This window comes from Sturnus vulgaris, chromosome 20 (genome assembly GCF_052056855.1).
Source record: "Sturnus vulgaris isolate bStuVul1 chromosome 20, bStuVul1.hap1, whole genome shotgun sequence".
In the NCBI taxonomy this organism is placed as follows: domain Eukaryota; kingdom Metazoa; phylum Chordata; class Aves; order Passeriformes; family Sturnidae; genus Sturnus; species Sturnus vulgaris.
In genome coordinates this window covers 11,667,082-11,694,636 of record NC_142262.1, presented here as the reverse complement: position 1 = coordinate 11,694,636, position 27,555 = coordinate 11,667,082, and the positions used below count along the sequence as shown (strand labels likewise).

At 42.6% G+C, this 27,555-nt stretch overlaps 1 protein-coding gene across 4 annotated transcripts in view; it reads left to right on the top strand.

The window, feature by feature from the left end:
* The window catches only part of COX10 (cytochrome c oxidase assembly factor heme A:farnesyltransferase COX10), a 144,107-nt gene that overhangs the window by 75,072 nt on the left and 41,480 nt on the right, over positions 1 to 27,555 (top strand). For all 4 annotated transcript variants that reach the window (XM_088176584.1, XM_088176583.1, XM_014891225.2 and 1 more), the window contains exon 6: positions 13,213 to 13,445. In XM_088176584.1, the coding sequence (XP_088032710.1) occupies positions 13,213 to 13,445 (233 nt within the window). The remainder of the gene's footprint in view (positions 1 to 13,212; positions 13,446 to 27,555) is intronic.

Sequence of the window (27,555 nt, the reverse complement as noted above, 5' to 3'; positions counted from 1 at the left end):
TGTGGTCACAATTGCAGATATGGAAGTTGGATGTTCATGAACTAATAGAAGACTGCCACACGTGAAATTGTATTTATTCAGAAGCACATTGTGACTTTAGACTATTTCTTTGTGAAGCTAATTTTTTCCACTCTGCTGCCTGTAGCGGGCCTACTAATGCAAGTGTCACAAAACCAGTTCATTCTGAAAAAATGTGTGTATTTTAAAACAAAATTTCTCCTGTAATCACTGTGGATAATTTGGGGTAATTAGATTGTTTCTTTGCTTTACGCTAATGTAAATCAGGAACATTCCTATTGATATTAGTGGAGCTGCATGGATGTAAGTGAAGGAAAATCTATGTCCTAGGCTTACATTGAGACCTGCATTAAGTGTTTTGCTAGCTCTGCTTAAGCCAGAGATTTAAAACCTCCCCAAGGGTCTTGGTACAACTTTGGGTCCCTTTTAGAGCTCATCCCCTGCTTAGCTAGTGGCTCTGCTCCCTTGGGTGGTCATTTCAGGCAGGTTTCATTCTACTGAAGTTAAAACAAATAAAACAAAAACTGCATAAATCTACAGTTCTTCAAGAATAATCATTTTTAAGAGATCAGATGCTCATTCCCTGCAGGGGAACATTCTGATGCTTTGTTTAGAAAATACCTCATTTTAAAGGGACTGCCCTGAGATCTTTTTGAATGATAAAAATGTTTCTTTTTTCAGTGGGAGGCTTTCCTCTTGTTTAAACAGGGCACAATTCAAAGCAGACACCATCACGGCAGCCTTTTCAAGAATTTCTTATCCTGCTTTATTATTTAAAAACAAGTAAATGCATCCCTTCCCCACCACCATCTTCCTGCCTTCATTTTTTTTTCCACCCTGTGTTTTCACAGGAGCTGTGTTTGGTAAACAAGAAATTAAAAAGGCAGCTTTATATTTTTGACATGTACAATTGCTTGTAAAAATGTACTTCTTGCCTTTTGAACAATGGGGTATTTTAAATTTTTTTTCTGGCATGGCCATGTCACAGAGTGGTGTAGGGGGCGAAACCTTGGGGCTAAAACATAATTTAACAAGACTAAAACCCACATCAAAGGATGGTCTAATGCAATGATATAATGCTTACTGTGTCTCTCTCCCAAAGGGGGTATGAATGACAGGACTTATATTTCAATTGTCCATTCTGCCTACACTGCCTGCATAGGATGTTGATTAAATGATTCTAAGGTATTAGAGGCCTTTTGTAGAATGCACAGAAAAATGGTGATACTGCACATTATCCTCAGATCAAAATGTGTGTTAGGAGGAAATTATGTGGCTCTAACTACATATGTATTTTGTTTCTTAGGGCAATAAAGAGGGTTGTTTTATTAACTCCACATTTAAATTTGTTTCAGTTGAAATGAAGCAATCGCTGGTTCTCCAGCTCACTCCTGCCCAGGCCTCATTCTGCCGCAGCTCAACACAGACATTCCTTTGCAGGCAGCTCTGTTTGGTAAATATAAATCTTGTAGAAACACTTGACCCCTCATGCCTTGCTGCTTTTCAACTCAGCCTGGAAAAATTTACTCCCAAATTATTTATCTGAATCTTTAATTGCATGCAGGACAGTTGATAAATCAGAGTACATTGTGCCTTGCCCCACATTAGGAAACATCCCACATGCTCATGTGTAAAGCTGGAGTCACGGTGCATTTGGCTAAATAGCTGCTCCATCTGCTTGTGGAGAAGCTGCAGAGAAGTGATAGGGGCTCCTAATGGAGTTGTCTTATCCTGTCATGTCAGCTCCTCGCTGCGGGGGTAGAGCCACGGGAGCTGGAGGGAGCTGAGCCATTGTGCATTAATCCTGCCATCTTTGTGTCTAATATGAATGCGCCTCTTGGACATTGACTGCAGCCATTGCTCTCTTCTTCTTTAACTGACTAGTGATCAGTCATTTTCTCCAAAGGTGATGTTAAAGTGAGTTTTTATAAACAAGCAATATTTAAGCTCAAAGCCCAGGATCCTTTCCCCACCTTTGGTGCAGTGTTCTCCTGATGGCTCGTCTTCCCGTGTCTCCCAAACATTTCAGGTTTGTGTTTGTAAATTCTGGCTTAATGCAGTCAAAACCCCAACACTTTGTTCCCTGTGTTAGTATTGAACCTTATCTGGTTTAACCACAACAGCATCATCATTCACCCTGTGCCAAGTGGGGTAGGAAATGTCACTGCTCAACAAGTCCATTATGGAGCTGCCTCTGATTAGAAGCTGCTATACCCTGAGATCTGTTTACAGAGAGTCATGTTAGAAATGCATTTCTCTCTGTGAAGGACAGAGTTTATCATGTCTCATACAAGTTATAACTTACATGTTATCAGCTCCACAAGTCAGATATAAAAGAGGTTTTTCTTGCACTTTAATTAGCTGTGTGAACACAGATGCTTGCTCTCTGGTCTCTGTGACTAGAAGAGCTGCATTCCTGAGGTTGAGATATGTGGAGAACCACTTTGATATGTTTTATTTAGTTCTTTTTTTGCTAGAGATGTAAAATCACAAGGAATATAATATTATAAATAATGCTGGAAAAGAGCCACAGTGACTCCTATTGCTGCCTGTGTGACAATAATTATGTTCTATTCATGCACTTCGATGGTGTATGAAGGGGTTTTAGTTTTGTTTTTCCACTAAAAAACCCCATAACTCCAGATGGTGACTGTAGATAATCTACCTAGATAATAATACAGGAATCCCAAAATACAGCCATCCTCATCCTCTTCACCTCTGACATGAGACTTGGCAGATAAGAGTTCTCTATAGAGTGTTCCCATGCTGTGTGTGTCAAAGGCATGTTTGCAGTGGTGCAGGGGAATCTGCAGATGGGCAGAAAGGATCTGGCTGAGCTTGAAATTTGTCAGGCTCAGTATGCTCCATTACTCTTCCACTGGCTGGTGTCTAGAGACTGATCCTCTTCCCATGGCAGACCTTTGCTTCTTGGCCTGCTCTCTTTTGCTGTAGGGAATTACTTAATTCCTTAATTCTCATTGCTCCTGGAAATGTATTTAGAAGCAGTGTTCCTGTGCTAAGATGACAGGCCTATCTCTTCTCTTGTGTTTTTTGAAGATCAGGTTGATAAATACCTCAGAAAGCCAGTTTTCTCTGTCTGATTGGGATTTGAGATCTGGCCTGAGACTTCTTTACCACTGCTTTCCAAATGCTGGCTGAGGGCTCAGCAGAAGCACATATTATATTTAGTCATTCTAAATCAGAAAAATGTTTCTGGAGAGACCAAATTATCCATCCTGTTAGTCAGGTGGTGTCTGGCTCTTAAACAAAGAGAGAACTAAGATTTTGAAGTGGAATGAATGGATCACTTAACTGCCATGCTCTAAGGTTAGATTAAGGAGGAGGATTTAGTTTAAATATTATGGGGGACATTTTTCAGATTTACTGTAGGTTTGTCTTGTAAGCACTTAGAAAAAATATTTACATTTTCATGACTGTGGGGAAGCTGTGAATATTATTAGTCACCCTTTCACTCCTACCTAACAAAGCCATATACCACAGGCGTGTTGACACTCCACAGGGTTGCTCAGGGTTGTTATGATTAACATTCTGGTGTGGATATCAAGTGTAATAAGAGCATAAACATTTTGTAAGTATAGGTCCTTTTCATTTGTAATTCTTTACTTCCAAGTGAAGTGATGAGGCCCAATTGGAGTGTCTGCTTAATAACAAAGGGCACCATAAAGGTTTTATTTTTGTCTGAACTGCAAGTCTCCCCATGGAGCACTGAGTTATCTCATCCCAGACTTGGACTCAGACCTCAGGGCAGGCTCATGAAGGCATGGAAAAAACAGATACTGATATAATTTGCAGGGAGTTAAACTGGTCAAAATGAGAGCAGGAGATGTGTAGGAGAAAGCTCGATGCTGAGGGTGGGACTCTTGATCTCTCCTTCCTTGGCTGAGTTGAATTTCTTGCATCACCTTAGTGAAACCTTCAGCAAAATCAATCAAACCAATTTTGATTTACTCAAGCATAAAAAAGAGAGATGTGTCCCTTTCAGGATGAAATGATTCTTTTAAATCAGCTGTGTTTGTTTATGTAGTTTTAAAGCACCTCCATCTGGCCTGGGAGATGGAACATCTGCTGCTTGGGTTCTTGAGGAGTGAGGGGGAAAAATTGCCCCGACTTTGTAAAATACAGTGTTGATTATGCTTTTATGCAATGACACACACCTGTGGCAGGGCAGTCTGGGCTACATGCTTGGTGTGTTTCTTCTTTGGGAGAGAGTTGAATTGACACAGTCTAGTCTGTGTTTATTTACACTAAATACACTTCTGAGCAAGTATATTTGGCAAAGCCGGAGCTGGTGGCAATTTAGAGGCAATACTCAAAAACGCAACTCCATGATGAGACTTAGCCAGTGATACATGTTTATCCATCACTGAATTCCATTTATGCCAAGTTCTCACTGTATGACACTCCTTGGGAGATTGAAACATCACTCCTTGAATCCTTCCCTGTTTCTCCATGGATGGTCCAGCTGTCATTCAAAATCACCTCCAGATTGGTACTGGTGGGCCTGGTTGGGCCCTATGGACAAAGAGAAGGTGTTAGAGGTGATTCCTTTCAGAGAGATTTGAATTTTAAAAAAGTTTATTTGAGGATTGAGTCTGTAAAGTCATTTTCTGCAGACACAATTGTTGTGGTGTTTAAGTGTGCTTAAGTGCTCCCTGTTAACCCAGCTCCTTAGGTTTTTGGGGAGCACCTACCACTCTTGTACTTAACACTGAATTCTTCCTCAACTCAGATTTTATATTACAACTTAGGTTTAGAACTTTTCCATTATTTTCCTCGGTTTGTTTTTTTTTTTCATGTTTGGGGAGAACTACTGTCCAATCCGAGATTAGCAACATCTTTATCAAAGTCATTACCAGCAATCAAGTCACAAAAAAGACACTTAAAAAAACACAAGTGGGCAGAATTGCAACAAGTGTGTTCTGGGCAGTCTTAAAAATCAAAGGGGATTTGATATAAAATTCAATACTTGTAAGTACGTGTAGAGTCTGATCTGCCACAGCAACGTGTTTCTGGGGATGAAATACCAGACCCTGACAGAATGTAGATACTACTTCTTAACCTGTGAGGACAAAATTAAGTAATTCATTAAGAAAAAAAAAAGAAAGACTTGCCAAAACTCCCCATTTGTTTGTCTGTCTTCAGTGTTAAATGATAGACAAGCTGTATTCTGATATTTGCAGTTGATGGAGAAAAACTGAATTCTCAATTAAAAGTATAGTTCAGTCTCACGTTTTAAACTGCATCATCTTTCATCCCTTGTCATGACTCATGAAATTTCTTGCATAACTGAAAGAGAATAAATTAATATCTATTAAGATCTTTCTCAACATTTTATCCTTTAAAATAGTACCATTTTAGCTCATTGATACATATTGTTCAGTTTAAGATAATTCTGATACTTTGCAAGTTTAAGCTTCAGTCAGCAGGTTCTTGGGCTTTTCATAATATTCAGCCACAATGTACCTGTAAAAGAGAGTATCAAAAGTGAGAGCATGAATTGCTTGTGCTAAGTAAAGCTCCTGACTGATGCTGAATTAGAAACACATGAAAGAAATAGAGGTCTGGCAGTATGTCCATTTTGCCAGTGTTACAGCTATTTTTTTCCTTTTAATTGGAAAGAAATCTTTCCTTGAGACTAATCCAATCTGTAATTAAAAGTTGTAGTTGAATGTAAAAATATTTTGCTTTGAGTCCTTAAAAACCGCAGCCTCAAAACTATACTAACTAGGGGTCATGATGTATTACAGAATGCCAGAATTGTTTGTGTTGGGAGGGACCTTAAAGATCATCTAATTCCAACCCCTCTGCCATGGACAGGGATGCCACCCAGTATATCAGGTCATCATGTATCCACTTTGGTTCAGAATCTCACATCTGACTGTGGATGTTTTTTCTGTCAGGTACATCCTCAGTCTGTCTGTAGAGCTCTTTGAGAGTTTTATCTAATCTTTTCTGTAAAAAAATTTAAGAATAATTTTAGTAAAGTCATCAGCAATGAAGCTACTGATCCACCAATGTTGTTTCATTTCCAGTTCCCATTAGTAATGTTGCTATTATGATAGAACTTATACAGCTGACAGTGGTCATGGATATGGTTTTTATTACTAAATTATAAATACACAGCCTGAAAGGATTTGTGTGGAAAGTTAAAATTTAATTTCAGAGTTGGTAGATTGCCATCATTCAGCATTCTGCCATGACTACTGATTTCTTTTAAATGCTCTGGGCCTTACCTCAAACATAGAAACCGTGTGAGAGGATTTTTTAACTTTCTGTCAAAAATAATTTCAGGGATGCTACTGTTGCTCTTTGGGGCAAAATGTGCCTTTTCCAGCCTTCTGGCTTCTTTTTTGCAGTCAGCTGAGTTGGCAGGACTTGCACCAGCAGATGACCCAATTGCCAGTTCAGTCCATCAGAGGAAGCAGGGCTGGAAATGACACAAATACAGTCCAGATGTGTACTGAAAGCAGATGGACCTGATCCCTGTTAGCTCAACTGTGGGATCAGGAAGGCTTCTTATTGTCTGCGTAACACCCTTGGCTCTTTCCTGTCTTCTCTAGATGGGATGGGATTGCCTGCTCTAACTCCTGCAGTTGATGGCCTTCCCTGATTTTTCTGGTCGATCTCTAAAAGTTTCTGAGCAGAGTTCAGCAGTTCTTGGGTACTGGTCTTAAAGAAAATAAATACAAGTTTAAAAAAATACTTTTGGCTGATGCTCCTCCCACTGAGGGAGGTGATCAAGCCATAGCCCAGTACTGTAGGACAGTCCTGCTGACCACAGGCATAGCTCCTGCCCTGGGACTTGTTTTCAGCAATTCTTAGTGTTGCCTGGATGCAGGAATTGAGAAGATGCCAGGAAATGAGCAAACTAAACCAGCAGCTAAGACGGAGTATGGTTTTCTGCATGGGTGTAGGTAGAAATCTCCATGGACATCCTTTCCCCTTCACGGCTGTGGGTTTCTGCAGCCACAGAAACCATCAAAGGGGTGGTACTTGAACTTCTGTTTGTGTAACCTCTCATTGCTGTTGGAAAAGGGTGAAACCTTCAGACTGATGCTTTTGTCTGAATTTGTAAGTGGCTTCAGAAGCCTTAAGAACTTATTGCTGACCTGGAAAAAATTAGGGAAAAGAGGAGGGGGCTTTCTCCAGCAGCTTCATACTGACGAGTAGTCTGGGGACATTTTTAGTACCTAGAGATTCCAGAAATGATAAGAAATTTATGATGGTTACTCCTGAAATCTGATTTTAATTATGGTTTTGGAACAGCACTGGACTCGTATCTCAGCTTGTGATGCTGAAATGTAGTTGCAGATGAGGATCACACTTGTGTTCTTTGTCTGCCAAAATACCTTCTCTTGAGTCCAGCTACTTTCAGCCCATTTGTGCAGGAACCTGGTCCAGGCTGTCCCTCTTCTTATTACAACAAATTATTTTGACACTATAGGCAGGTAAAATTTGGGCCCAAAGTAGCAATATTGAAATTAATCTGAACCATCAGTCTCACCTCTATTGTGTCAGCATTATTCACCTGCCGCCAGGGAAGATGCTGAAGTCAGGGATAATTTAGTACCATTTCTGTGGGTGAGCAAGGGGAAGCACAGTGGTCTTGCTGAACTTGTGTCTTGGATGACACAGAAAACTCACCAAAACACAAACCTAGTTTCTGTCTCATCAAAAAGTAAGTAAATTGCATTTTATTTAAACGGCAGAGTTTGTGCAGAGTATTTAATGTTACTAAAATCTCACACAGAGGAACACAAGGATACATATTCATTTGGATATGGAAATTACTCTAAATAAAGTTTCTTCTCTTTCTACCCTCCTTGTCCCACAAGCCCATGCCTAGATTCTTCCTTCACCATCCCTGCTCTGTTTATTTTAGAGCATCACCCTGCATTTGGCAGAACAGATCCATGGTCTTGTGGCTTGAGGGACAGTTGTCCTCCATATTAATGAGATCTAATACAGAATAATCAACTGGAAATTTAAGTGTTCCAATCCATTTAGGTACTCCAGGCATGCTGCAGCTAAACAAAAGAGCATTGTTGTTTGGGGTTTTTTTAGTTTACCCTTTTAGAAGTGGGTGACATGTCTATGAAGGGTTTTTGACAGACAGGGAGAAGACAGGGTTTATTACCTTTTGTATTAGGCTTTGAATTTAATTTTCAAATATATGCACTTCACTTGCTTTTATGTAAATATGTTTGGTGTGCCCAGTTTCCCATTAACACATGGTCACAAATTAAGTTTCTTATGTATTTACATAACATCTGAACATGAATTGCATAGAACTGCTGGTTGAATGAATGCACCTGTTCAGGATTCATATGTGCTTTGTGTCTGTACTTGTGTGGGAGTGTCAGTCTATTCACAGGAATAGGTTAAAGCATTAGATGCTGAATGCAGGAATTTTGATATTTTTAAGTGTTCATAGGTCTTAAGAGGGAATAGTGTCTTGTTCTTTGTTGGGGTTTTTTGTTTTTTTAAAAAATTCGTTTAACTTTTGCCCCATTTTTAACACTGTTTTTTAGATTGTAGTTCAAACTCTAATTTGACAGTTGTCTTCACAAAATGTTTTGGCAAAGACAGCACAGAAAAGCCTGTGTAAGTAATCCCACGGCTGATCATTATAGACGTGAAGCTTGATAATGCTGCTGTGGAATAGGTAAAATACTACATTAATTTTATGGACAGGCAAATGCTTTAATTTGTTTTCGCCTCTTAATTTTTCCAGGAAAGGCTGTGAGTCAGTGAGTACTATTATCCATGGTTCTGGAGCCATGGTTCTGTTAAATAAATTTATTCCTGCACATGTGTGTAAGCTCATTATTTACGTATAACCAGAACATCTGTAAGTGGTGACTGGTTTGAAGGTTATATTATTGCATGATATAATTCATTTTTTACATGAATTAAAATATGCTGCTGCATCATCCAAGGCCTCCTCACTTCTCTGGATGAAGGTCCACGTGGATGTCTTGTGGTCATGTGTGTCAGAGATACCTGAACAGCACCCATTTGGAATTCCTCCTGCATGTTCCCATTCCCCCCAGTGCCTGTGGGCTGTCCTTGAGCAATCCTCCCCAGCCCAACCAACAGCATCTCTCCAGAGTTGAAGGAGGAGAACGTGGGCCTTCCTCCTGCTTCTCGTGCTCCTCTTGGATGCTCTCAGTGGAGTGTGACTGGGGTGGGGCTGTCTTGGGTGAACTCACTGTGAAAGAAATGACAACACACTCCCTTTGCATCAGGAAAAGTTTGATTATTCACTAGTCAAGCTGAAATTCTTAAAAGCTTTTAGTTGAAGGTGGATGTCTTTTAGCACTTTTATTAAGTAGATTTTGGCATATTTGTTGTCAGTAAAGGAGAGAAGAGGAACGAGGCAGAACCACTAGGTTTTGGTTTGCCTTTAGGAGATTCCCTATGTGGTGACATACTGGGTATTTTAGAGTTGAAATTTGAAGAGAACTCATTTGGCACTTGTAGCATTTTTCCAAAGCCTGATTTTAATCAGCCAAATAACTGAAACCAACTCCTCCCAAGAATCCATCGTAAAACCTAGTTACTTACTCAAGATGTTTGCTTTCTGAGCTAGCTCCTTGGCCAGTTTTCCAGTGGAAGATGGCTTTTTTTTCCCATGGGAGCGATTCCCTCAGCAAACATGAATGCCCAAGTGAAATGAGGCGTATGTACCAACATCTGTCAGCAGCCTGCACTTACTGCATGTGATGGTTTAAGGAAGAGGGAAAACATCAGAGACCCCTCAGCCACTTTTGAGCACCATGTGAGAATTCCCTGGCATTGGGTTACCCAAGGCTGACATGGGGGGCATGGTGGCATGAGGCTGTAGTGGGAGGAACTGTGTGAACATCAGGTGGTGGGGTAAATTCAGTGACAGCTCAGTGTTTCAGCCTTTCTCCTGCTCCAGGATGAGATGCTGATCTCCTATGGTTCCTTGATGAGATGTGAGCAGCCTGGCAATGGAGAGTGCATCAAATCAGCAAACATCACCCCATGTATCTGAGTACTGACAATGTTAGGGTCCCTAGAAGACATAAGCTAGTAGAAATCAGGTTACCCTTTAAACTGCTGTGATTTAAACCTAGGCTCAGTCTTGTCTTAAAATCTGTAGTGTCACTGAAGCAGAAAGAGCACCACCAGTGACTTAAATCTCTACATTTTCCTCAAATACTTTCTTTTTCGCAGTGAGAAGTTGCTTATTCTTCTCCTAACCTTATAAACATGACAAGTTCACATGAGATTGAGTTGAATTCTCTTCTATCTTATGTCTCACCATGAAAGAAAAGTCCTGGTTTCTGATTGCAGTGTCTATGTGATGCCAAATAATATTTTAAGAGGCAGAAATAACAAAGCTGACTCATCTGATCACAGTTCGACTTTAGAATCTCAGTTTGAGTTTTAGGAACGGGACTTTGTAAGTCAGAACCAACTACTCTTCTTTGTTGAGGAAACACTAGAGGGAAGTAGAAAATGTGATGCTTTCAAGATGTCTGAAAGTAAAGTGGTTCAGCTGCTTAAGAGAAACCACCCCGTTGACTTTAAGCCCTCCCCTGAGAGCACTAGGACAATTATAGACACTAGTCAAACTGCCTCAAATTGCCCAGAGAAGCTGTGGCTGCCCCGCCCTTGGAAGTGTTCAAAGCCAGGTTGGATGGGTCTTGGAGCAACCTGGTTTAGTGGAAGGTGTTCCTGCCTTTCAGAGAGGGGTTGAAATAAGGTGGGCTTTAATGTCTCTCTCAATGCAAACCGTTCTGTGATTCTATGGTTATGTACTGTGCCTCCAGGAACTTCCCTTAAAGAGGCAAAAAGGAAGAAAGTAAGAAACAAAAATATGTTCTCATCCACCAGGATCACAGCAAATCTTTTGAAGGTCTCAGCCACATAACTTCACCCCTCCATTTTGATAAAGCCTTATTTTTTAAAGGTATTTTTCTGATCCATTGGTTGGAAATAAAGGCAGCAGACACCTGGGATCAGGGCTGGCACTGAGGGCTGTCGGGGAAGCAGGGAAGCAATGTGGGGGAGAGGCAAAACAGGGTTCATCCATGGAGGAGGGTTTTACACTTCTACCCTTTGCCTTTCTGTCTGAGAAGAGACATGAAGAGCTGGTGCCTGCTCATGGTAGGTTGTGTTTGTTTGAATTGGAGACACAGATAAGTCTTCACTCCTGATTAGATCAAACTGTGCCCTCATTTATGTCTGTGAGCCCTGCAGGCTGGATATGGGCAGCCCAGCCTCCTAGGGTCACACTGGTCTTTTGTCACCTCGAGAGTGAGTATTGTGTGAATCTGGTGTTTACTGTCTGACCGTATTTGATTCAAGAATCAGTCGAGATAGGTTTGTGTAACCAAGCCCAGGCTGTCACTATAGAGGGGCAACATCTACAAAGTATTCTGGCATTTGTGGTTGGCATTGGGACCATTGGCAGTACAGACTGTGTTTTTGTCTTTCTGCAAAGGAGCACCACAGGCTGCAGAACAGAGGGCACAGCTCCACATGGCTCCTTTCCTGAAAACAGCCTCCAATTTTATACATCTCTTTGTCAGTAAAAGGCAGTGGTGTACCCTCCCTCGTCTCCTGCTATATTGGTAACACCAGGGCTGGTAACACTGAGCAGAAATGTGCTCTGTGCACACTGTATTACCTGAAATCTGTTGATGGTTTGGAAAAGCTGGGTAAAAATTACTTAGTTTAAATTAAAGGCAGATTTTTAGCATAAGATTTGCTCATTTTCCTTCTTCCAGGTATTTAGATCTCTGTACTGTATTGCTCTAACAAAAAAATACCAAAATTTGACTGGTAGGACTTTTTGCTGATAAAACTCCCATAAAATTCATCCCCACCAGCAATTTTTTCTTATGAAGGTTGGAGCAGTGCTTGCAATACGTATTTTAGGGTTAAGTATTTGACCAGAGGGTAGAGTGGATGGTAGAACACAAAGGCTGCATAGTTTTCAATTAGACAAAAGGCATAAACCTAAACTCCACGCAGAGACCTTTGTTGCAAGCACACATATTTTGTTTTTACATGGATGACTATGAGTGTGTATTTAGCCACATGGGTTACTAAATACAACTAATGTAATGGCATTTTCCTCCTTTCCAGAGGTTGCCCACACCACATTATTTCTTAGAGGCTTTTAGTTCTCTCTTCCTGTTATACCAAACACCTCAAACAGGCACATGAGAAGAAATCCCCACCAGCAGCAAACATGTTGATCTGGCACAAGGAACCACAACTAAAGCTTCCTTAGGATTGTGGCATCATGCTGCCTGTCAAATGTGGTTCCAGTAGTGAAACAAAAAATCCTTGTTCATCCTATTTTGATGTTTATTGTATAATTTATTAGCACAAGTTTACATAGCTCCAACCATTTTCTGACAGGTTTTGAGTTTCCAACCTTCCCTGAATTCTCAGCTGATGAGCAGTAGAAATGCACAGAGATAATTTGCATCTCTGTTGTTTGCTGCTTTCGGCCAAACCTAAAATATATTCAGTTAATTTCAATCATGCTTACGAGATAGCCAGTTATGAATCTGCTGCATTGTTTTGGTGTGCTCCCTCTGCTTAGTACAGTGCATCAGATAAATGGGGGTGTAGAAGATTCAGACTTTTTTCAGTAAAGTCAAAGAAAATTTATTCATATTGATGTAATTTCAAAGTGATTGAATGTACTCTTTTTCTCATAAATGCTTCCTAATTTTGTGTCTAACCCTGTTGCATTTTGAAGGCTCCGTTGCATAACTGCAATCAGTTAAAAATGTGACAAACTGCAACCATTTTAGTTTACTCTAAACTCTGAGTGCTTTTTCCAGAGGTTTAAATTTACTAGAATTAAAATGAGGGAGGAAGATCTGCTGAAAGCAGCAGTTCTCCATAAGGGAGAACACTTTTCCATTACCTGCAGAGCTTGGATTTATTTGGTGAACACAACCATGACAAGATTAAGAATCACCTCCGTGTAAAGCTGTAGCAAGATTGTCTTGACATTTTGGAAAGGCTTTTGTTAGGATGGGGTTCAAACAATTTGGGATGGCTGAGTAAAACAATAACAAAAATTCAATCTTAATTTTGGGAGGGAGAGCAGAGGAAAGGGACAACAGCCATTCTTTAAGGCCAGCTCCTGCTCAGCATGTGCCCCGTGTCTCCCCACAGCCCCCTGCTCGCTGTCTGCTTTGCTGCCTCCTGCGGAATCCCAGGAATTGCCCTGCTCACACTGGGAGTGAACCCTCTCACCGGGGCCCTGGGAGCCTTCAACATCTTCCTGTACACGTGCTGTTACACACCCCTGAAGAGAATGAGCATTGCCAACACATGGGTGGGAGCTGTTGTTGGGGCCATTCCCCCCGTCATGGGCTGGACTGCAGCTACCGGGAGTCTGGATGCTGGTGAGTATAAAACCCTTTCATCAAGGCAAGTGGTTATCAGGGTAACTAAAAAACCTACTCAAAAGGCAGTAAACTTTGTTCTTTATGCTTGTTGACCTGAGCAGGCCAGGTTGGACACAGCTTGCAGCAGCCCAGTTTATTTGAAGGTGTCCCTGCCCGTGGCAGAGGGGGAAAGAGATGATCTTGAAGGTCCCTTCCAACCCAAACCATTCTGTAATCCTGTGGTAAGGCTTTGAAGCAGCTAATTTTGGTAACATTCTCCTTACACGGGTATTTCAGGGCAAACCTGAGCTGATAAAGCAGCATATCCTATAGAATATGTGTTTTGACCATCTTAAAAAAATCGAGAAGGCAGGTAGCATCTTTAGTGTTCACATAGGAGAGTATGAATTTCAGAATTCAAACCATGCTCAGGATTAAAACCATATCCAGTAAGATCCAACTTGCAAGGAACTTTCAGCTGGAAAATTCCCAGATGTGTTTTACTGTCTTTCCACAAGCCAGAAAATGTCCTGGGAAGATTAATTTATTGGTGTATTTCTTAATTACCCATTGCTAAACTCTGAGTTATAAATGCTCCTTCCTCCCTCCTTGAAAAGCAAATGAAGATTTCTATTTTAGTAATGGTGAACCATTTTTACACCCCTTGTAAAACACTGATCTCTTCAGCAGCTCAACTCTGACACAATCAGGCCTTGTTTTTCCTGCCAGCTAGAAACTTGAGAATCAAAGTGGCTCCACAAACTTACAGTCTGAAGCAATTAATAGGTCTGTTAAGAATTGGTTTAGTGCACACTCATCCCACAGGGGGGCATATTTAAGTCTTGAATAATACTTTCAACAACAAGGCTTTTAACCAGAAATTATCAGAATTTATGCAAAATCTGTTCTTTATGCACTTCCTAATAAAAGTCAGTCTGAGTTGGCTTTGTGTCCACATGTTCCCACACAGATCTAAACCAGAGCAAGGATGGAAAGTGTAGTGGGGTTTTTTTTCATTGTGTGCTGCTTCTCTGAAAGTTACTTAGACCTAGAAATTTTATGTAACACTATATATAGTGTCTTGTGTTAAAGAGTGCAGAACAGACATCGTTAGCAGCTCTGTACTTTAGATGAGAACAGGGAACATGACAAAAAAGGCATTGAGGGGCTGGAGCGTGCCCAGGGAAGGGAATGGAGCTGAGAAAGAGGCTGGAGCACCAGGAGAGGCAGAGGGAGCTGGGAAAGGGGCTCAACTTGGAGAAAAGGAGGCTCGGGGGGGGTCTTCGGGCTCTGCACAACTCCCTGACAGGAGGGGACAGCCAGAATGGGGGTCAGGCTCTGCTCCCAAGGGAACAAGGGATAGGATGAGAGGAAACAACCTCGAGTTGTGCCAAGAGAAGTTTGGACTGGATATTAGGGAAAAATTTTCTTCACAGAAAAGGTGGTCAGGAACTGGAACAGGATACCCAGGGTAGTGATGGAATCACCATTCCTGGAAGTGTTCAGAAAACATGTGGATGTTGTACTTGAGCACATGGTTTAATGGTGAACATGGTGGTGGTGCTGAGGTGATGGATGGACTTGATCTGAAAGGATGTTTCCAGCCTTAATTATTCTATGATTCTATAGAATTAATTTAAAACAAAATGTATATTTTTAAGACCCTTATCATTCTGGCTTCAGATTCTTAGACCTTGACTCTAACATTGTTTGGGGATTTTCTGTGGTTTTGCCACTTTATTGTGGAGTTGGTGTCTGAGGATGACTCTCATGTGCCTGTGCTTCACCTGCACAGTTCACCTTGGAGGAGCTGGAGTGCAGAGCTGCATGTCTCCAAAATCTCTTGCTGTAAAGGTCAGTGAAAGCCCAGCATGTTAAACTGGCACTGATTGCCATTATCTTTAATTTATCAACTTGCTTTTTGAGACCTATTTCTCAAAGAACAAAGCTGTCCCTGTACAGCAGCAGTGAGGGCAGCAGGGAGCCTCACTGGTGCCCAAGGAAGCTCTTCCTCTCTAATTTGCATCTAAAATGTGGTTATGGGTCCCTGTGCCAGCTCTGCTGTGGAGGGAATGATCCCTAGCATGATGCCACAAGTGGAAGGTGATAACTTTAAACCACCCAAGCAGACTTTGTCAGAACATGATAATCTGATGCATAACTAGTGTGTTTTGTGTAGCTAAAACTTTTTATAATCACCTCCCCGTCTGCGTCAGGGAGGCCAGAGGCTTACCTAATAGAGAAAGAAATGTTATTGAGCTGATACTGGTGTTTGTAATGAAGCACACCTGGGGAGAGTCCTGAAAACAGGGACTGGAATGGAATGTTTTAGTGGATTTCAGTATTAAATGAAAACCAAAAAAAAACGCCAACACAAACCCTACAAACACTTCTACAGAGAAAAGAAATAACTAGAAGAAAAGGATGGCATTGTAGACTATGATTTTCAGTATTAAACATTCTACTTCTGCAAATAAGAGAGTTCAGCCCCTGGCAGCATCATATCCATACAGAACACAGGCGTGCATCCATACACAACATGCAGACCTGTGTCCCTTCCCTAACCAGCCTGGTCTTAACTGCTGAACTCATTAATAATGTGTAATTAGTGTGGAGACTTAAACTAGTTTTAGGTAGAGGTGTGAAAATGCCTTTGCACCTCATTTTAAAAAGATCATTCTACTCAATAACAAAGAGTAATGTGAAGGAAGGGAGGCAGGAAACTAATAAGAAGCAAAGTTCTCACTGCTGAAGTGGTGGGTTTTTTGAGTTTACATTTTCCTGTGGATTTTCTCTCCTTGTAATCTTCTCACAGCAGCCACATTGTTGTACATGTTGCTGGTTATAGGGAAAACAATATTTAAGTTTAGCCCTTTCATTACCATTTGTGGGGGAAGTTAAGTGTTAAACTGTTGTGTATAGCAGTTAGGAGAGCCATGTCTGCTCCCTTCAGGAGTTCCATGGCATGGATGCTGTGAGGTATCTTGTCTTTTGGGAGAGTTGGAGATGGTTCCTTATTTCCAATTTCAGAGCTAATAACAACATATGTCAGAGTGGAGCAGCCGTGTTTTAATTTGTCCTCATTTTGTTTATGACTTTCAAAGATGAATACCTTGGCAGTTTCTTGCACAAGAAACAAATATTGTGTATTTACAGACAGAAATCTGGAACCCTCATGTTTCCACTGATGCAAACACATGGTGTAATTTATAGAATAATCACAGAATCATAGAATGACTTGGGTTCATAAGGAGCCTTAAGGACAGTCCTCTTCCAACCCCCTGCCATGGGCAGGAGCACCTTCCACTAGCCCAGGTTGCTCCAAAACTCATCCAGCCTAGCCTTGGACACTTCCAGTGATGGGGTACCACAGCTGCTCTGGCCAGCCTGTGCCAGGGCCTCACGGCCCTCTGAGCGATTTCTTTCACTATACATCTCTGCAGATCTGGTGGTACTTCCCAGGAATGTTTGGTTCCATTTCTGCCCCAATAGTTAACTTTAATTATATACTCTTAAGGTTGATTGAACATCCCGCCTTCAAACCTGGATTTTATGCCAACGTAATTTAGGCAAAACCTCCCATTTCAAAAGCAAAAGATAATGTTATCTCTGGGAAGATGTGGAATTCTTTGTTGTGGTTTTGGGGAAGTTGTGTTTTTTTAATGGCAGCTGTTTGAAACTGATGAAAGATGGGGAATGTTAACATTTCCTCGCTGAGGAAGTGAGTGCAGGTGAGACGGTCAGAAGTGCATGATAAATGTAATTTATCACATGGATATCACTGCCACATACCTGGAGGATTTATGCAGAACTTAAATGCCAGTCTATGATCTGCAGTATCACGTTTGCTTCCTTGAAAGCAGATGTCATTGCTCCTTCTTGGGACTATTTGTTTCTGAAGAGGTTCGTTTTTCTAGTAAATCAAGATACCTTCAAATTATTTTACAAGGGAAGGACTAGGAGGAAAATAATGACATTCATTTAAAACCTTAACCTCTGATAGCAGAGAGTCAGGAAGATAGGTCAAACTTGGCAGTGTCCCCTGTTCTGTGCCAGATCCCCCTCCTGCATGGGATCCACAAGCAGAAGAGTCCTGACTGTGCCACAACGCTGCTGAGCTTGTGCACAGGGATTGTTAGAAAGAAACAGAGCTATTTATTTTGGTGGCTAAGAGGCACAGTGCATACATGCTTTAAATTACCCTCACACTGCTGTTCCTTCTCCCCAGACTAGTGTCCATTTAAACTTTTTATCTCTAGTTAACAGAAAACTGAATCTGGAGTAAATGTCTCCAAATGCCACAGCCTATTTTTTTGCCTTGCACTTTTTCATAGAATCATAGAAAGGTTTGGATTGGAAGGGACCTTATAGATTATTTCATTCCAACTCCCTGCCATGGGCAGGGGCACCTTCTATTGGACCAGGTTACTCCAAGCCCCTTCCAGCCTGGCCTTGGACACTTTCAGAGATGGGGCAGCAATAGCTTCTCTGGGCAGCCTGTGCCAGGGCCTCACCACCATCACAGCCAGGAATTTCTTCCTCATGTCAAATCTAAATTTCCCCTCTCTCAGTTGGAACCCATTCCATGTTGTCCTGTCACTACATTTCCCATTTCCTGATGCAGGGTTGTTCTCAGGCTTCCCTGTAGCCCCTTCAGATCCTGGAAGGTGCTGTGAGGTCTCCATACAACCTTCTCTTCTCCAGGGTGAACAGCCCCAGTTCTCTCAGGCTGTCCCCGTAGGGAAGATGTGTCAGTCTCCTTATCAACTCTGTGGGCTCTGTATGTCCTTCTTAGGCTGGGAGCCCAAGAACTTTTGTACTTCTTGCACTGCCTGTGCTCTGCTCAGGCGCTGCAGGCTGGATCCTGCCTGGCAGCAGCGTCGGTGTCACAGAGCACAGCAATCAGTGCCAGCGAGTTCATGCAAACCACCCAGTGAGATGGAAGTGACAAGCAGGGCTCCTCAACCTAATGTGCTTATCAGCTGAAGGGATTTATTCTGAGTAGGTGGTGGCAGAGCAGATAAGGGCCCTTACAGTGCAGCAGACATTGCAGAGCCACGGTGGCCCAGGAGCCATAGGTATTACTGCACCAAAGAATGTTTATCTCAAGAGACTATTTAGTTTATCAAATGCTACACTCCTGGTCTTATTTCCCTGAAAGACATCTTGTACTGATTTTCATTCATTTTCAGAAATTTAAATAATTCCTCGGGGTATGGAATTTATAGACTCAGTATCAATTGTAATCATGTGGAGGCTGATTTTTTAATTGCCTTTACTTTGTAATTCAAATTGTGTTGTATGGTAGACATTAATTATGTCAGCCAGCATCTATTTACAAAGGGGATTTAAAAACAGGCAGTTCTTATCATCTAGTGACATTTGGCAGATGGATGGTTTCAGTAACAAAAAACGGAGAATAGGAAAGAGGGGGGCCTGTGTCCAACCTGCCAAAGGCTGGAGTCTCTCGTACCTTCCCTGGTGTAGCACTTGTCTGCCAGTAGGAGGGAGACCAAAACAACAGCTTAATTGCATGCAAAATAAGCTTGGAGATCTCTGTGTCCCTTCCAGTTAAGCACTTGGAGCTTTCAAAGCCCCTTGATGTGGGAGCAGGTCTGGGAGCCAGCCGCCAGAGCAGGGCAACTCCAGCATCCTGCTGCCGGAGGAGAGGAGGCTCTGGCTGTAAACTCCCACTGGTAAACTCAGCTTTTCAGGGTTTTACTTCCCAGATGAAAGAGCAGAATTTGTGGTCTGTTCCAGAGGAAACAGAGATATTCATGTCACTGACATATGAGACTTGGAGCTGGGGGCCCAGGAGTATGCTTTGTGGGGGTAAAAACTGTAAAAAATGAGGCAGAGGGACAATACTAGTGAGCAGCTGGTCTGAATTTAGGACAAAGCCAGTGGGCTATTTTTTTCTTCCTTTCCATCTTCATAAGAGACAAAAGAAATGGCAGTTCCACTGCTGGGGCACCTGGGGACCGACCCCACAAGTTCGCAGGCAGCATCCCCTTTGCCTGGTTCTCAACCCTGTGTGTGGCTGATGGGGCAGCCCCATGCCCTTGGGTGTGAAACACAACACCCACAGAGAAGTCAGGACGGGGGGATTGGCAGGAGGGACTCCCACCCTTGGGCTAAGGCAGCCCTGCCAGAGCCTGAAGAAGGTGTCTGATGAGGAACCCCTGGGTGGCTCTGCAGATTTGCAATCCTCTGCCGAGTCTGGTCCTTTGGTACATGCTTCCTAAACATATTTGCAGAAGGCTGTGTTTTCATCTTACTTAACAGGCTGTTCTTTTATAGCATCTGTTGCTGGGGTTAGCTAAGGCGAGTTATATATGGTAGTGTTTTCTCAGCCTTGCCTGAGTAATGAAAGGTGTTTCCCTGTGAGACTTTTGGCTGCAATAACCTGTTGTGTGTGTCACACAAGAACTGTGCATGCCTGCATGTATCCATACACACACAGCTTTTTTCCATGTGGCGAGCATACCTGAGGACATCTGGCTTCCTTCTGTTAAAGGCAGAAGCCAGGAACACTCTCTCGAGGTGAAAAATCCCACAGCCAACTTCATTTCCTCTTCCTGGTGGAGGCTGAGGATCCTTTTGTTTTGCAGACAAGCCAAACACACGGCCAACAACCCCTTCCCTTTCAGTGCTGCTGCAGAGGAGTCTATTGCAGTCCCTGCTCCACAAGCCTTTTGTGTCATCCTTCAAAAGAAACAGCTATTGAAACCCCTGGCCATGAAGCTTTTGAGTTTTCCAGTGTTTTCCTCATCGCCCTTGGTTTCCATGACGGTGCAACCTTGGCAGGGCACACTGACAGCCAGACCATTGTCCCAGCCCAGGGACCTTGTGTGGCGCTTTAGAAGTGATACTTTCCCTTTTTCCTCTCAAGGCTGCTTCGCCACTCTTATGCCATCCAGCACAAGCAGTAGCATCTACTTTTGTTTTCCAATGGAAGCAGAAGTGCTGATTGTCGTCTTGCTATGGTGCTGATGTGGGTAAAGTAGAGGGGAATTACATCAGTTTGGTTAAGATTAGTGTCTAGGTAATTCCCAAATGTCTTTGTGTTTGAGAAGGCTTCATAATTGCAAATTAGGATGTAAATTTTGACGAGCTAATCCTGTTCCTAATTCTAAAGACAGCGGGTAAGAATTAAGTAACTGGTAACGTTTCTCTTCAGGAGGGGATGGTATCAGGACAGTATCTTGAATACTTGTAAGTAGAGGTCAGTTGATTTAACAATAATTTTTCATCACCAAAACAAGCTGGAGCACAGGCAGTAATGATTGTACCTTCCAGCTCTCCTTCTCAAACAGAAAATGCAACACGGAGCTGAACAAACCAGCATTGGAGTTGTCGAGATGGACACCACTGGCACCATCACCAGTCCTTCATTATCTTAAAAACTTCTCATGCCTTCTCTCAGAGGACTCCTCATGGGCAGCTCCACATAGCACTGACTCCTTTCTTCCTTCTCTCTGCGAGTTTCCTTCTTCCATCTGCATGACTGGCTAACCCCAACCTGTCCCTTACCCGGCCACCCAACCCTGTCTGTCCCTCACACAGCATCTTCTGACCTTGTCTGTCCCTTGCACGACTGCATGTCCCTTCCTCCTCACAGCACAGCCAGCACACTGTATCCCAAACTGCAGCAGACTCAACTGCCTGACAGCCAGCTAAGCCACTCTTTCATTGGACAGGCAAGGCTGTTTTCACTCCTCAGTTATCAGTAAGCTGTGATTCACTGGGGAAGACTGCCTTCAGCACTATCCTTACAAACCATCCTCCCATAAACCAGTCCTTATGGATCAGGACATCACAGGGTGTTCTGGCCATGACTCTCCAAACCACTGTGAATCTTTGTACCAATACCACCAAATAATCCTTTAAGATTGCATTGAACCTGAAGTGGGCAGCTAGGCTTCAACAAGATTTTAAAATCTTTCTTTCTTTCTTTACCCTCAGAATTGCTTATAGTTAGAAATCTCCAGGGAAGACTACTGTGTTAAACTTGTGAATAAGCACGAAGGAAAAAACCAAAAATAAAGGTTTTGGACATGTATTCTCTACATTTCTTGTGAATGTAACATCCTGTAAAACTTATGTAGGAGCGTGGTGAAGAGTTTGGGACTGGTTAGGTTAAAATTTCTTGTAGAAAAGGTGGAAAAGACAGCCTGAGACAGCACGGGTGCTCACAAGCAGGTGGATACAGCTGGACCAAGTCAAATCTCTGAGCTCTAATCTACCTTGTCTGGATTAAAGAGGAGTAATTTGTTCAACATCTTTAAGGGAAGAGAGCCAGTTGTGTGCTATCAAGTAAAACGGTGTGTGGTTGTTTCCTGACTACGATCCATTAAGAGGCTGAGCTTACACTGCCAAAGCCTTCCCCTCCCTACAGCAGCCAAACTCGTACCCATTTCCTAGAGACAAAAGGCCCGTACTTTCCTCTCTTAAGTCACAGCTACCAATGTCTGGAAATAATTTTAAAATTCCTTCACATTATTCAAGACAGAAGAATTACTAAGATTGTGCTTTAAGCAAAACAGCATTCTAAGGTTGCCAAGGCAGTAAACACCAGCTTTGGGAAATGCAGTTAAGATTTCAACATCTGTTTTGGGGCTGATATTTAACTATTCCATGTTTATTTTAATGCCTGGTTGGCCACTTCCCTGTTATACATATGCAGCACCAAAGCAAAGACAGAAGGATCAAGTCTGTTCTTGAACCGATGCTACAGGTTAGCTCCCGTTCCTTATTTTTTTTGTTTTATTGATTAAGTGAATAGGTGTTTGTCCTGTCTGCAGCCTCAACGTGATCTGAGAGGTTTGCAGAATCCTGTGCAGTGGGAAAGCACTGTGTGTCCTTTACAGAACAATGAGAAGGGCAAGAAGAGAGCACATGTTGTTCCTCTGCAGTGTGTTTTCAGGAACACAGTGTTGATACAGCAGTCCCTGCAGATAATCTGGGACGCTTGTCCTGACTTGTGTGCACAGGCTCATGTTCACCTGCCTGCCCAGGCTGCTCAGACTCTAGACCCTGCTCCTGAGGCTGGAGCTTCCACCCACACATACTGTGCTCCAGCCTGCACCCTCCTGTATCTCAAGTACTTTTCTTCGCTGGAGAAACCTGTCTTCAGAAATTTTTTGAGAGTTTCATTTGGACCATCCCAAACTGTTGTGCCTCATTTTAGCTCATCTGTGGGTGAAACCATCACTGTGGTTCCGTGTGCCAGTTGAACAGGTATAAAGCTCTTTGATGATGAAAGGTATGGCCAGCATGAAAGAGGCGTATTTCAAATCGTTACTTGAGTGGCATCCTCAGCACAGGACAGGCAGAATTCAAACATTATTTCTGCCCTTTAGTGGTTAAGAAGGTAGATTTGCAGTCCTCAGGTTGCTCAGTTTGCTCAGAAAGAGTTATGCTGGCACTGATAACTCAGCAGCTGCATGTACTTACTCTTTCTTGAATAGATGTTGTATGGACTTGAACACTCTCTATCCTTTATGGGACATGAGAACTTTGGGCAACTGGCATTTGTGTCTGGAGATTTTCATCGCTGTGTCACTGATGTTGGTGTGAGCTGCCTGAATGCTCTGCTCTCCTCTCCACATGTTAACCAGTGGTCAGAGCTCACGGCCTGCAAGGATTTACACCCTAAAAACCATTTTCCAGCCTCCTGCTCTTAGGGGCTCTTCCTGCCCAAGGACTTAGTCTGGCTTCTGCACTGATGTTGCTCTCTCACCTGAGATTTGGACCATCTAGCAGATGAGATCATCATAAAGTGCTCTAGAAGGAACAAACCATGAATTTTTAATCAAGATTTATGAAAAGCCACATGGCCTTCTTGACATTTTAATGAGCAGAACTTCAGAAAGGTGTGCTTCTTGCTCTTGTTATTCTGAAAATTAGACTGTCAGCTGCTGCAGTTTGCAAACCCAAAGTCAGTAGTTGCTTTTGGAAGTCATCTCACAATTATTTTCAAATCTTACCCAAATTTATTGAACTGTAAAACATATAGCAGTTGCTGAATGACTGTGAAATTTAGTGTCCTGTTTGTTTTAGGAAAAGTGCAATTTATAAAGCTTCAGTATTCACTAGATAAAAATATATTTACAGAAAGAAAGAACCATTTTCTACCTTCTTCAATGCCAGTTGACATTTTTGCTTTATCTTAAATATTAAAATAAAATAAAAATCTCAGCTTGTTCTTGTTTATTAAAAAGGAGGTCTATTACTATTTAAATAAATCACCAATAAGAATTTAAGAAAAGAAATAATAGCTTAACCTTAAAATTCATGAGGAATAATAAAACCTGTTATTTATCTTGAGCTCCGTGAGTGCTTTAGGACCTTCCTGGTTCTCTGCGATCCTGGAACATTTGAGGTGATTTAAGACAAGGTAAAAAGATGAAAGAATAGGAACTCAGAAAGAAGATATTTTATTCCTATTTTGCAAACAAGAGTAAAAGAGGAGACCTAGGCCTTGTTTTCTTAAGGTGACTTCATTTTTTTTCAAAATCAAACAGGACTGATCTGACAAGTTACTGGCATTTCTAAGAGTCTGCTGCATCTGTCCCAGGTTCTCACACCTTGGAGAGAAGAATTGGTCATAAATGGGCTCAATTGCAGCAATTAAAAGTTTAGCCAAAAAGACTAAGGGGTTTGGGATATCCACAAGCCAGCCAGGTTCTTTTGGCCCTGCAATTTATGAACTGTTGCAAAAAAGCAGAGAGATCTGAGCTCCTGTCAGTCTGCCTGTTCTCAGATTTCCATAAGCTGTGGAGGAGCCAAGAGACCCCAAGGTGCTGGATGGCCCTGGGTGTCCCTGGGTGTCTCTGGATGGCCCTGGGTGTCCCTGGGTATCCCTGGGTGTCTCTGGGTATCCCTGGGTGTCCCTGGGTGTCTCCGGATGGCCCTGGGTGTCCCTGGGTATCCCTGGGTGTCTCTGGATGGCCCTGGGTGTCTCTGGATGGCCCTGGGTGTCCCTGGGTGTCCCTGGGTATCCCTGGGTGTCTCTGGGTATCCCTGGGTGTCTCTGGATGGCCCTGGGTGTCCCTGGGTGTCTCCGGATGGCCCTGGGTGTCCCTGGGTATCCCTGGGTGTCTCTGGGTATCCCTGGGTGTCCCTGGGTGTCCCTGGGTGTCCCTGGGTGTCTCTGGGTATCCCTGGGTGTCCCTGGGTGTCTCTGGGTGTCTCTGGATGGCCCTGGGTGTCCCTGGGTGTCTCTGGATGGCCCTGGGTATCCATGGGTGTCCCTGGGTGTCTCTGGGTGCTGGCTGTCTCCCGCTGCCCAAGCGATGACTCTGCTCCAACAACCAGCTTTGCTTTTGTGAACCCTGTGCCAGGTCCATGTGTTCTAGGGAACAACCTTGTGTGATGTTCACTTAATTATAAACTCTGTGGAGAAAAGGATTTGCAACTATTAAGCTGAGTTCCCGAACTGTTGGGAACAACACAGAGGCCGTAGAGTAGACTCAGCTCTGTTTGGAACCAGATTAGTCTCCAGAGTTCATCTCACTGTAATACTGCTCAAAAACACTGCCGACTTAATTATGACATAGTTAACATTTATCTAGTAATTAATGAGTATTACAGTGTCTTCTCTGGGCTTGACAGGATTCCTACTGTGAGCTCATTTCATGCTGAATTGTACTGTACCATGTGCCATGCTTTGCAAGTCATCAGTCTTACATGACACTTAAAATTCTCTGACAATCCGACAATCTCTGCCTAGGCCAAGGAAATTACAGGATGTCCCAGCACATGGGAACTGAACAAAAAGATTGGGTCAGTTAAAGTCCTCATAATGGGCTATTAAATTGTTTTGCTGTTCAGCTTCTCTGTAAAATATCAATTATCTCAATGGTTGTAATGTAATCAAAGCAATTAAATTCCAAAGGCTTGCATGTAAAAACCAGAGCTTTGTAAATGGGAATCCAGCCTCAAGTATTTTAGCTGGTCTGTTTGTGTTTAAAAGTTTCTCCAGATGACTTTTTTTAATGGTGTCATAGTTAGGGAGCTGTTAAAGGGCTTTGTGTGTTTGAGGTTTAGGGTGTGTTTTGAGCTTGGCTGCACACAACATTTGAACAACTGAATAAGCAAAATCTGCATTGGAGCCAAAACACAGGGACACAGACACAGGTCCAGAGCCGTGGGAAGCAGGGACAACCTCTGCTCCATGTCTTAAGCCCTGGCTTCATTAGCTGATGGATAATTGTAGCTTACCTTTAGCTAAGTTCTGAACAAGCTAGTGATACTTGAAGATGTGATACTTGAAAAATACTGCTCCCTTAGGTGTGGTACGTTCAGGGTCTTGCCTCCGTTAATGTGTTGTACAAGAATAGGGAAAAGCTAAAGAGTGACTTACGACAAGAACATTTTCCCTGTTGTTTCTTCTGATGTAGGGAGGACTACTCCTTCAGTAAGTTTAATTTTAGTTTATTTCAGCAGAGCTGCTCCCTCAGGTTTCAGCAGAACTGAATCAAATACTATTCTGTTAGGGCCAAAATTACTTTTCTGGCTGTGATATTCTGAAATTATTGGTAATTTTGGGGTACATATTTTTCAACTGTCTTAAAAGGTTCCAATGGAGAAAAGATGCTAACATCCACATGCAAAAAATTTACTTTAGGAGGGTTGAGTAGCTGGATTTGAAGCATTTTGGGCCATAGACCAGGAAATTGAGTGACCTAATTATGGCCTTCCAGTACTAGAAGGGGCCTAAAGGAAACATGGAGAGAGACTATTTGCACGGGTGTGGAGTCATAAGGGGGAATAGCTTCACACTGACAGAGAGTAGTTTTATATTAGATGTGAGGAAGAAATTCTTCCCTGTAACGCTGGTGAGGCTGTGGCACAGGGTGCCCAGAGAAGCTGTGACTACCTCATCCCTGGAAACGTCCAAGGCCAGGATGGACAGGGCTTGGAGCAACCTGGTCCAGTGGAAGGTGTCCCTGCTCATGGCAGGGAGTGGAATGAGATGATCTTTAAGGTCCCTTCCATACCATCCTTTGATTCCCGCGAAATCACCTGGAATTCGTGGCAAACAATGTTGTTCTGAAAGCTGCACACCCAATGTACGTGTGTCTGTCTCTGTGCTTCATGTAAGCAACTTCCAGAGGTACATACTCACCTCAAGGAGTGTTTGTTACTCGTTCAAGAAAGCAGTGGGATGGGTCTTTTACACCACTACTAGATTTATCACCTACTGGAAACCTGCATGAGGTCTAATGGGGAGTTCCTTCACTGGTGATAAAGTAGGGGGAAAAAAGGTGATTTTGAAAACCAAGATTATTATTATTTGCATGACAGCACCAGTGCGAGTTGTGCTGTTAAGAGACAAGAACTAGGCATGCACAGCAAGGAACAGGTGGAGAGGAGATCTGGACCATGATGCTGTTCAGAGGACACAGTGACTTGGGTTTTATCAGAGTTGCTGGGGAAGAATTTAAATACCTTAACCTGTTTGCAGATAAGTGTTGCTGCTTCTCTCGTGTCATTAAGAACATGCTGGATGTATGGCTCCATTTGGAGAAGTTTCCATAGAGAATGAGTTTCTGGAGGCAGGGAGATACAAAGAAAGTATTTTAATGTGAGAGCAGAGGCTTTGGGAGCTGGGGAAACAAAAAGAAAACCCAGGAATGCTTACAACATTGCAACAGCCTTGGGGGATTTTTTGTGTCTTCAGATAAAATTAGTGAAGGGAGTTTGGTCTGAGGGCCTCCTGGAGGCTCACTGAAATTAGCACATGAGCTGCTGCTGCTTCAATAAACCCTGTACTCTGTCCCAGGAGGAGCTGTGGAAATGTGGTGCTTCCATAGCTCCTTTTTAAATGTAAAAGTAGTTAATTGGTGTGAATAGAGTTACTTGATCAAACTGATTAGAAGTTTCTGCAATTGGTTTGAAAGGAGTAAATTCTCCATCTCCTGTTAGTTCATTAACAGCTTCTGCCAGTTCTGCCCCCTTCCCAGGTTCATGGTGGAGCTTGTCCTGTGCCAGGAGCAGTTGCCTCCCTCGTGCAGCAGGCAGACAGAGGGTTTGGCCTTGCTCCAGCCTACCAGGGTGTGGTGTTTCCCCAGGTCTCAGAAGCAGCAGCTTGTCCTCCTTTTCCTCTGTCACTGAGCTGGGC